At 36.1% G+C, this 12,546-nt stretch overlaps 1 protein-coding gene across 1 annotated transcript in view; it reads right to left on the reverse strand.

The window, feature by feature from the left end:
• Window positions 1–5,373: 5,373 nt before the first annotated feature.
• Window positions 5,374–12,546, reverse strand: part of LOC126330513 (inactive rhomboid protein 1-like) — a 786,904-nt gene continuing 779,731 nt past the window's right edge. Inside the window, exon 17 of the mRNA XM_049996362.1 lies at window positions 5,374–9,864. Within this exon, the coding sequence (XP_049852319.1) occupies window positions 9,430–9,864 (435 nt within the window). The 3' untranslated portion in view covers window positions 5,374–9,429. The remainder of the gene's footprint in view (window positions 9,865–12,546) is intronic.

Raw genomic sequence — 12,546 nt, forward strand, 5'->3', positions numbered from 1 at the left:
AGAGATGGACATTAAGCTTCATGGCCCCTTGGTACTATTTAAGAGGAGTGGACTATGTATCAACACTTGGTTTTATCGTCGCCCATATCTCATTATACAAGACAAATATGACAACACTCTAAACACATTACAGTTACCTACACTCAACAAGCACACTATAGCACAACATTTACATTTCATGAAGGAAACGTGCCATTGTGCACTGACAGGGTGTATACACAGACAAAAATAATTCTCGGATTTCCCAATTAAAAAATACACTGTTTCCCAGATGGAAATACACTTTTTCCATGTTATTTGACAGTAAACTTTCCATTGGAATCATAAAATTTATCAGTCCTTTGAATGGTTAAGGTTTTATTAATTGGAGTAGAACCTCCCACCACTTTAGGAAATGAAAACCAGAAAAAAAAAATGAGTTTTCAAAAGATCTTTGACTTGGAGCAACACGTACGGTGCATATTTTCATTTTATGAAATACATAGTCAAATTCCACCAAACATGGAATGTTAGTTTCCAAAGCATTGGAATCGATATTGCGATGCGCTATTGTAAGCCAATCATTGCTCATGTCACATTATCTCACCAGTGATGATAGCAGATATTTAGCGCATTTACATGAGGCTCCCAAAAGCGGATTTTGTAAACCAAATACTACTTCTGGCTGGGTAAACACTTCAAAATCGATTCTGGAAATCCGCTTCTAGTTGGCAGTTTTCCAGTTCTAATTGGTTTTCGCTCCCATGTAAATGTAGCGGTATTGAAACGTGCTTGGGCTGTCAGGTTTCGTCTAGTTTTTTAAAAATTTCAGCTAATATTGATGGAGTGGCTTTTTGGGCAGTGAAGGATAAGTAGAAATATTAGACTGAAGCTGTTTACACCTTGTGTAATTGAGGAGAAGTAGCAATTGTGCTGACTAAATCATAAACTATATCAGCTGTTTCCAGGCACTGTAGTTAACTGGGCTAGCAGATCCGCTTCAGACCTTAACATGTAAACACGACAGCAAAAATCAGTTTCCAACATTCAATTTTCATCTTTCGGAAGATGTGTCAAATGGAAACGTAGTGATTCAGAGCATAGGACATGTGATGGTGTCAGCCTATAGCAACATCACTGTTAAATAGCACGAATACAAAATAGGAAAAGTTAATGGTTTAAATTAATGTATGTAGTGTAGCTATAGGAAAAGCTAAGATTTCACATTTTTTGTATCTGTTGCACTTTGATACATCACACAATTGAGCCAGTAAAATTTTAAGTAATGACGTAAATGTCTGGTCTTCTGGGCTTGAAATTCTTCTAAGTGACTGGCCATGAAACTGTTAAGTTTAAATGAAAGACAAATGTTCTGTTATTTAAGAAATTCAAAACTTGTTCACTCACTTAACATAACTCATATTGTGTAAAATGAAATGCACTTAGAAATTAATGCTTTTCAAACAACCAATGGCAATATTTTCTTGTGACCTTTTACAATTCGTTTCAGCTGTTGTCAGAGCCAAGGAACGGTATTACTGTGGCTGCGCAGCTATGACGACATAGGTAGCCTGTATTTTCATACGTATATAGCATAGCATTAAGAGATCTTACATTATGTCTTAAATGAAACAGATACTCCAAGAGCATCAGAATTTCGTAAACCCTACTAAAAGGCATAGTTCAACTTAAAGGACACATTCGTATTTCCATATTCATGAAGAAGTAGGCCTCAACCTGATATTAAACTTTTCAGTATAGTTTTCAGGAATCAAATTTTATTGGAGTACCAGTTCTGTATTATCTCATGTTTAGTTCTTTATTATGGCATAATGCCATAAGTCCCAGATGATAACAATGTGCACTTGAAATTCTGTGAACAGCAGACACTAGCAAGAGTGTTTCAAATAAAGTGACTGCCTCTGTGGGAAAGATTAATTAAACTCAAATTTTTTTTTAGCAAATCAACAAAAATAAATTCATTTTTCTGCAAGGCAATTAATGCATGACTGCCTAAGACCTGGAAATAAAATCAAATCAGAAAAGTAAAACTAATAACCATTTTAGCCTTCCTTGATTATTTAGGTGTATTTTAATTCAATTTATAACTCCCAGCCACAGAAATATGTTGTTTTCATTTGACATGAGAACTGTAAACCAAGAGGAGACAGCAAAATCACTAAACATAAACACAGTTCACATGGAGACTACACCTCAATCCACTACAACTCAGACTGCTCTGTGCATGCGCAAATCGGGCAGCATGGGCCTGCCAGAAAATTTTTGCCGTGTAGCATCTGGCTGCTTGTTGATACTGCTGATACAGCTAACAGCTATGCATCAAGTAGCCAGAAGCAGGAGAAGGTACTGCTCATAGGTGACTCAATTGCCCTGGCAATTGCTCAAACAAACCTAATATAAATTGTTGTGATGTCATGCCCATTGGAAGCAGTTTTTTGTTATAAAGTATTGTATAGCCTTTAACGCATTTTGCTGTTGGCACACGTTTGTGTGTGTACTGTGTTTTGTTGCTGTAAATGACACATTTCCTTTGTATCTTAAGCTGTATTTTTTTCCTCGTTTATGTTTTTATTGATGCAGTATTATTTTACAGTAGCGGGCTTAAGTAAAATTCTTTGTTAGAACATCAGTTCTTACCAGTCCAAACTACAAAAATTTAACCGAAAACTAAAACAATGAAAAATTCCCAGAATTCTAAAAATTTCCTGGGTTTTTCCCAGTTTTCTCTTAGCCGCCAACTTCTTGGGATTTTCCTGGACTTCGCAGTTCTCCCAGATCGTATATACCCTGACTGATGAAAAGCAACTTTTCCAATCATGTGGCTGAATCTACTCTTTGTGATCTCACAGCCATCAACACAATAAACTTTCCTTTTTACTTCAAAAAAATTTATTAACTTGCACTAGTCTGCCCGAAGGCAACTAAATTTGTCAGCTGACCTTCTTGTGTTTGTATATGGTATATATCCTGTAATTGCAGAGTTATTTCATAGATAACCACTTCCTCAAATGAAAAGTGAACACAGAGAGTATTAAGTTTGAATTTATTAGTTTCACATTCCAGTAATTAGCTGCTACTCACTCAGTGCTGCCACACTTCTGAGTAAGGCCCTGTAATAACAGCTAAGGTAATTAGGCCCAACAAAAGATAACTGTATAGTAAATATGTCAGTGGCTAAGGATGTGTTGGGTATGAAGTCAGTGGGTTGTGATGGATGATTTTGTTGAAGAATTGTAACTGTAAAACAATATCTATTTCAAAGTAATATCCCAGCTGAACTATTTTGAAGACACAGGTCCTTAAAAGTCAAAAGAAGTTTAATATTACTTGGACTTTGCAGAACACAGAGAGATAATACTGTACAACAAGTGTGTGATGTAGGTAACATTAGTTTAAATGAGAAGGCAGCTGGTGGGAAAGCAGTAATAAAATGTGATGACTAGTTGTAAAATAAATTAGAAAGGTGGATGACCATTCACTGTTAATAAGCTATGAGAAAAACTATTCTCTTAAATTAAATACTTTCTAATTATTATCTGAAATTAAACTGTCCATAAAATGTTTACAAATCTGAAAATGAATTGGTCATGTAGTGGGATTTCAGCATGAAAATTAGCTAGCAATGAACTCTTCAAAATATCATACTTTCACGTATGTCCATTGTTTCAAGAAAAAACTACATTGACAGCCATTAAAAGGCAAAACTGAGGGAGTGTAATCTAGGTACAGAATGATAAAAAATTTGTGACAGAAAAATTGCTTTTAACTGTGAATGGGATAACCCAAAAATTCACTGAAATTACAGAAGTATTGAAAAAAATCATGTCACGTCTGCAGAAGATAAAGCATAAAAGTGACACTTAAATAAAGTGCAATGCATAATATTTGTAAAAGTGAATATTCTGAGTGATAATGTCGAAAATTTGTTATACATGGTGCAGTCACATTAATGTGACCACTTGCCAGAAGCACCTTTTGCAGTGGGGATGTGCAGGAAGAGACAGTGAGGTTCTGGAAGTTTTCAACAAGGGTGTGAAGCCAGGATGATTCTAGGGTCACAGTCATCTGCACTAGATTTCTTGTTGAGGATACATGGCATGGACATGCCAATCGAGGTGGCCCCATAGATTCTTGATTGGATATAAATTCAGGGAATCAGGTAGCCAGTCGAATACGGTAAACTAATCCTGGTGGTCTTTGAACCACCCACATACACTGTGAGCTGTGTAACACCTTGCACTGTCCTGCGGGTAGATGCCACTGTGCTGAGGAAAAAATAAACTGTATGCAGAGGTGAAAATGGTACCAAGGATAGACGTATACTTATGTCAATGCATTGTGCCTTTCAGAATGACGAGATCACCCAGCGAATGTCATGAAAACATACCCCAGGTCATAACACTACCTCCTCCAGCATGGACCCTTCCAACGATAGTTGCACATCAATGGTCCTTGGTGCGATCGAGCATAAAACATGATTATCTGAAAAGGCCACCTATCACCAGTCAGTGGACATCCTGTTGTGATACTGGTGTGCAAATTCAAACCTTTGTCACTGATAGACAGCAGTCAGCGTGGGTGCTACCTGCTGCAGAGGCTCATACACAGCAATGTTCACTGAACAGTCATTGAGGAGACACTGTTGGGAGCCCCTTCATTCATCTGGGTGATTGGTTGCTCAACTGTTTTGCATGTCTATTTGACCATACACATCTCCACAGCCATCATTCATGCCTGTCATCTACAGTCAATGATGCACCACAGTTGCCTTGGTGCAGGATTTGGATAGCAGCATTTTGCCATATGCGGTATACTTTAATCATGACAGTATGTGACACTTAGCCACTTTGGAAATGCTTCCAGTCTTGGCCTGAAAATAAATGGAAAGCAAATGATCCTGCCCTCTGAGTGTCTGATAAATTGCTCTGTTTCCATATTATGATAAAGACTGGACTGTTTTCTGCATTCCCCCAACACAATTTACATACCTTCCTCTGTTAGTGCTGCTGTCTGAGTTATTATTGCATGTTGATGTTGAAAGAGGTGATAGTTGCGTTAATGTGACTGGACCATGTAAATATGAAGAGTGTGCACAGAAATTGGGGTTGCAGAGCACGTATTGTGTTAGGATCCTAAATGTGACTACAATGGGAATATCAGAGTGACCCAAGTGAGAGGAAGAAATGAGAAAACATAGTATAAATGTAACTGTCTCGCCAGTTTAAGACTCCTGCACACAGAGCTAAAAAATTATGCTAATTAATAGTGTGAGGTGACATGATGTATGTCTGCATAGCACCTGACTAATAATGTAAAATCTGGACAGAAATACACAATCCAGTATGCTATATTAATGATTTACTTTATTCTTACACAAAAATTACCCCATCTGTTTATCTTCTCATATAAAAATCTAGGTTGGGGAGGGAAAAAATCACAATTACACATAAACTTCCAGTATAATAAAAGTTCTTCTCATGTTCATTTCATATTATGAACAATAATGGAGAACATAAAGCATATTACATTTTGTTGTTTAACTGCAGAATTGCCAAATATTCTCATCAGTCTTAATGATGACCTGAAACATGCTCATATTTCTAAACATACTTTCAGTGACCAGCTCTGATTCTACTCAATCCCAATAAATTAATGTGACATATTCCCAAACATATGTGGAATATGAGACAAATTAAAATTAAGTTATTTTTTTCACATGATGAACCACATTATTAAAAAGAAAAAGCTAAAAGCATTTGTTTTTGGAAATTGAAAACCTGCACTTCATAGTTTCAGGAAGTACAGCCATTTCCAGGTGTTCATGTTAATAATTATGGAAACATATTTCAAGGTTACTTCAGTTTCAAAATATATTTGGTCACATGTAAATGTTATTGTACAGAAATATCATCTGATAAGTATGTTGCACAAACACATTACATATTTTAAGATTAGAATACTATTTAAATGTTCTTACTGTTTCAATACATATGGGAAATCTCAGGAGTGTTATATATTAAGCAATGTCAAATCCAAATTAAAATCTGACCTGAATGAAAAATTAACTTTGAAGTAGAAACAAAACTTACTGTCTTAAATGGCAAAATAACATCAGACTGAACTGCTGCAGGGTAACTTTGCATGGCTGCATACAAATAAAATCCGAATGCCATCCGTAAGTTGTATAACATCATGAATAATTTTGTAAATGAATTTTACTATGCAGACATCCCCTGAGATTTCTTGAGGAGTACTGTTAATTTCATTGATCTACAGCAAGGGGCATGTGTGAAATTTCCACAACACAAGGCTTAAGGCCAAGAAATTTGTATGATGTTTGCTATCAGTTTCAAAAAAAGCTTCAGAAAATTAATTAATATAACAATAATAATAATATTTCTGACACAAATACAGAAAATATATAAGATCCACAGATAAATAATCAACAGCTGAATGTCATCCTTTAGTATACATCATTACCTTTGTACAGAATTGTGGCTTTGGGAAAACCTTCATTACTTATGTAAGTATCTTTGGATTCTTCCTAACACTGTTATCATTCATCAAATATTAAGAATAAGAATGAGAGAAGACAAGCAGGCATTCACCATCTCAATTACTTTCAAGAGATGCAGCCATTTCAATGAAAGAAAATACTAAATTCTGATGGGAAGAAAATGCTCCATTAAACCTTAAAGTACTTCATTGTTTGAGCAACACTGACACAATAATGTATAATTGCCCTGTAGTATGACGAAATCTGTATTCAGAGGTTAATGTATGGTACTGATGATCACTTAAAATTCAGATCAAGCATAAATTTTTACTATACAACAGACCATCCGCAAATATGCATTTAGTACATGGACACAGACTAGTGGAAGGTCATTTGGCCTTAAAATATTAAGCCTCTATAAATAAATTTAAACAGATTGTGCATGGAAACTTAAGTTCCTGAAACTGAGATCTTGAGGACATATGATAAAACAATGTCTCATTAAAAATAATAATAATAATAATAAATGCAAACAGTTTAATAACTGTTGTGGTCTCTAGTCCTAAGACTGATTCGAGACATGTGATAATCACATAAATCATGTTCTATGGGTATTGATTAAAAATAGGATTGTTGGTAATGTGAAACTGAACATTACACAATGAAAATGTAGATGTAGAAATACCAACTAAGCTTCACCCTGCAGGCTCAAATAATGCAGATCAAAACGTACAGCTCAATATGAAAACACGTTTTAGTATGAAGGTTTTTCCAGTTCCATTGCAGAGTTTTATGTATGTATACAATTTTCAAACATATAACAAAAGAAAACATTAATTAAAAGAAGTAAATGATTTTAAGATGTAATGACATTACATATTTGAATTAATGTTTCAAAACTTGTTTCCCTAGGGAAAAGTAACTTTAAACTTTAAGGCTGACAAATAAATTTTTAATGAGAGCATCAAGCATGTTCTTATTTGGAAGCTTGCGAGAGAGTCCCAAAAAACAGCACAGAGTTTTCTTCAACAAGTTTTAAACTAAATAAACATTATTACTATTGTTGTAATTATCATAATTATAATTACTGTTATTATTATTACTCTTACTTTTGTTGCCATTAGTACAGAAGGCAAGTGCACACTTCAGTCTCATCAAACAAAACTGAGAATGATAGGTAAATAGAATATGTGATGAGTAATTAATGGAATTTGTGAGTAAAAGCACACATTCATCTTCCATTATTATAAAAAAAGACACTCAAAAAGATTTTTTACATACTAACGGAAGACACATACCCCATGCTGTATAATGCTGAGCTGACTCATACACAGATTCCTCAACATGCCAATGACCAACTTACATCACTTTCATATCATACCATTTCATTTCAACATGAAGTCTTGCAGTGTGATGGAGTGATTAAAAAATTGTTTATCACATGCTCAAAAAAGCATTTTGGATGATTTGTTTATAATATATATATATATTTATATTTATTTATATATGATGGAAAAAATATCACAAACTGTACATGATGAGTCTTTCTATATATTTTCAGTTTCTATACAGACACTTGTGTGTAGCTTTATTTTTTATATCACTTTTGTAGATTTTTTTATAAAAGACTGAAGACATTGTAAAACAATGTTGCAATCATTTTTGCGATTTTTTCGTTACATATAAAAGGAGTCATTCCACAGTCCTGCCTTCTGTCACATCCTAGAGCCTTAACGTGTGAAATCGTTCACTATGGGGTGGATACTGGTGAGAGTGATGACTTTTGAGACTCAAACAAAAGAGATTTTAATTATATCCTGCTTGTAGAGATCTCAGAGCAAATATTATCATTAACTCACAAAAATAACAAATATAATTTAATTTATGATGTGGCATTAATTTGTAAATGAAAAATCACCAAAAAATCTTTTTGATTAATGCCCCAAAAATATAAAAAATAACTCGTCTTCCCAGGGATGAGGCATTCTATCAAAATGAATATGTTCAATGTGCACTTAATGAGTAAAATGGCTATATACTGGATAAATATGGGTAATAAAACAAGAATTCTCACAGTGGAATGCAAAGTTTTGACACATGTTTCACCAGTATTATGTTCTGTACATTTATCTCTGTCTCATCCCTAGGTTTAAATAAAATAGTGTTGATAGAAGGATAATCATAAATATAAAGCAGCTGAAACAATTAGTACAGTTTACAAAAGTTTTCTTCACTTAACAAATCTCACAGGTTATCTCTTACATCATTTCAGTTTGAAAGTTGGCACATTCTCTTTCCTAAAAACAGTTTGTACCACTCTTACCCCCACTGGTATTAGAAACACAATGTGAAGTTTTATTTCTCTGACATGTTCCTATTAACACTGACAGACTTCATAACAGAGAACAATTGCATCTTATCAGTTTTTTAAGCCACAGATGCAGAAGTCTGTCGTTACAGTTTTTTTATTAGTATATTGTCTTCATGTATTTTGAGTTCCACACTAAACACTTCTATTATATGTAATGAACAGTATTTTCAGAAAGCATTAAAGCTTCAGAGTTAAACATCTGGCACATTATAAATCCGGCAACGATGGTAGTATAAAACAATCACTCAAAGGCAAAGATCAGCACTCATAACATACACTTTTGAAAAAACAGGCTGTAATTCTTGTGAAACATAGTTGGAAGGAAAACTGCAGTTATCATTTTGTAGGAATTTAGTCCAAGTAAAACAGTATTCATGTGGCAGTCAGTCTCAGATGGCATAGAAGCATCAGTACAGGAGCTCATCCGACTGTTCTTGTAGTCTCGTTTCCAACTGTCCACATTTGTTTGGAAATCAGTGTACTTCCCACAAGAAAGCATTTGTAACCCAGCTGACAGGAGCCTGATGAAAATAACGGTTCCTCCCAACCGTTGCCACATTTGTCATACCACAGGTTCCTCACGTTTGAAGTTGATGTTCTGGCTGGAGCAGAAGTCCCGAGTGATTGGGAGGCAGTTGAAATAAGTACATACTTCACAGTCATAAACAGGGACAATATAAAACAGCACGATAAGAGCCGCAAACAAGAAGGCTGCTGAAAGCAGGCAGACCCAGATGAGGGCTACTTTCTTATGACGATCATACTCCCCAAATGAAACAAACGGTAGCAATGCATATGACAAGAGAAAGCCAAATATGAACCCAAACAAGTGTGCATAGTTGTCGACCCAAGGAAGCAGGCCAAAAACAAAAAGTACCAATGTGATACAAAGCAGCTTCAAAAGAGCGTGATCTGGATGGCGTAACATCTGCCACACATTAAGCACCTCTACAATGAGGCACGCAAGAAGTCCAAATTGTGCACCAGCAGGACCCACCTGAAAACAAAACAGAAAGAAGCTCCTTTTAATTACTGAAAATAATTTTTTTTGTTATGTATATGACAACTGCTAGTTTAGTCATCTCAGTTTTAAATAATCTGTCTTTCATTCATTCAAGCTGAAACTTACTACTACTAGAACTGGGCACAACAATGAAAATGAAATTCATAACATCAGCTCCAGTTACCAGCACTATATGCACTGAGTGAACCGAGAGTAGTATATAGCTCAAAACACATTAACCTCCTGACAGGATGTTCTGCCAAGTAGTGGCCATAGTCATACTATTACCTGCTGCTGTTGCACTGCTGTGCAGGTATTTGTGCGCACAGCTGTCTGTTCTCACCTGTGTAATTATTCCTGTGTTTTGCAGCACTTTCTTGTGGGGCAACATAATCTGACCAGTTCTGCCACACTTTGCTCCTGTCAAGTGATTGTTGTGATTATCAGTTGCCAACAATTAAAAGTTTTTTCAGCAGCAGTGTGATTTTGAAAACAATCAAATTAATTGTGATTTATTTTGAGAGTCTAATGAAGTATTTTATTGAAGGACTTCATGCATATACGGTACACTACTTTTTGTAAGATCTGTGTTTAAAGAATTTCTTTCCTTGAGTAATACATTCAGGTTTCTGAACAATACCTTGTAGGATTAACATTGTGAACAAAGAATAAAATTCTTCATTGTTTGTTGGTACCCATTTGTGCACACGCAATCATTGTTTCTGGGTGTCTGCATGGGAACTTACAAATGGATCAGCACATGTTTTGTTGGTCTCATTGGTCATCATTGTCAACATAAAATAATGTGAAAATACCAAGTGGATTCCAAGTATCTGAAAAATGTATTTTTACACCTGGTGTCTCTGTAAGTGCAAATTTACTCCTATCACTGTAAATATTAGTTTACTCCCATCTGCACTAAAATTGACAGACCATGTTCTTGCAGAGCCACAGTCAGCAGTCACACATCTTTTGGCACTGCTTTCGCCACTTGACATTTCTGTATCAATGCCATTAAACTTCCCATCAACGGCCTTCTTCTCCACACAACACACATGCCACTGATATCTGTCAGATAACACTTATAAAAGGTAGTGTGGACCTTGTGGCTTATATACAAATATAAATTCAATTTGTAGAGCTTCCCAAATTTTGCTGACTGTGAGCCCAAGTGCCACTGTATTCCGCACGGCACACTGACATCAAGCAGCCTGAACTCAGTCTGGAGAGCACGTGCAACAAGGCAATGGGCATGCCTCAGTCCAGCTCATAAGCACAGCAGCAGTGCTGCAACAGATCCCAAATTCAGCTCCCAGATCACAGACCACGGTTGAGAATATAAGCCTAGTGCATATTATGGACTACTACTTACAATAAGAGATAAGAAATAATATATCCTTTTTTCCCCCAAGGTAAGTCTTTCCGCTCCCGGGATTGGAATGACTCCTTACCCTCTCCCTTAAAACCCACATCCTTTCGTCTTTCCCTCTCCTTCCCTCTTTCCTGAAGAAGCAACCGTTGGTTGCGAAAGCTTGAATTTTGTGTGTATGTTTGTTTGTTTGTGTGTCTATCGAACTGCCAGCGCTTCTGTTTGGTAAGCCACATCATCTTTGTTTTTAGATATATTTTTCCCACATGGAATGTTTCCCTGTATTAGATTCATATCATTAGGGAAACATTCCACGTGGGAAAAATATATCTAAAAACAAAGATGATGTGACTTACCAAACAAAAGTGCTGGCAGGACGATAGACACACAAACAAACACAAACATACACACAAAATTCAAGCTTTTGCAACCAACGGTTGCTTCTTCAGGAAAGAGGGAAGGAGAGGAAAAGACGAAAGGATGTGGGTTTTAAGGGAGAGGGTAAGGAGTCATTCCAATCTTGGGAGCGGAAAGACTTACCTTAAGGGGAAAAAAGATCAGGTATACACTCGCACACAAACCCATATCCATCCGCACATACACAGGCACAATTAGACATCAATGGTACTTTGAAGATGAAATCTAAATGGATCAAACAGAGGCTGTGATGATGGTACACAACATGTATATAAATTACTGAAGAGTTTGTATGGTTTAAAGCAAGCCTCAACATGCTGAAAGTAATTTATGACAGAGCTGTTCAGATCCCTATATGTTTTATGGTGAAAACTTGGTACTGATGTTTAATGTTGACAATGGACTGGCTATGGGCTCTATTGATGCAATAACTAATTAATTGAGTAGCAGAGTAAACATTTTCAGATCACTGTAGAAAAGATGGATTATTTTATGGACTTGTAAATCAACAAATTCGACAACTGTATTAAAATTAATCAGTACAAATATGTGAAGAGAATGTTAGAGTGCAAAACCATTATCTTTATTCATTGAGCCAGGATGGGAAACAAGGTGCATAATCCAGAATGAGATTTTCACTCTGCAGCGGAGTGTGCGCTGATATGAAACTTCCTGGCAGATTAAAACTGTGTGCCCGACCGAGACTCGAACTCGGGACCTTTGCTTTTCGCGGGCAAGTGCTCTACCAACTGAGCTACCGAAGCACGGCTCACGCCCGGTATTCACAGCTTTACTTCTGCCAGTACCTCGTCTCCTACCTTCCAAACTTTACAGAAGTTCTCCTGCGAACCTTGCAGAACTAGCACTCCTGAAAGAAAGGATACTGTGGA

The sequence above is a fragment of the Schistocerca gregaria genome, chromosome 2, assembly GCF_023897955.1.
Source record: "Schistocerca gregaria isolate iqSchGreg1 chromosome 2, iqSchGreg1.2, whole genome shotgun sequence".
NCBI classification, from domain to species: Eukaryota; Metazoa; Arthropoda; class Insecta; order Orthoptera; family Acrididae; genus Schistocerca; species Schistocerca gregaria.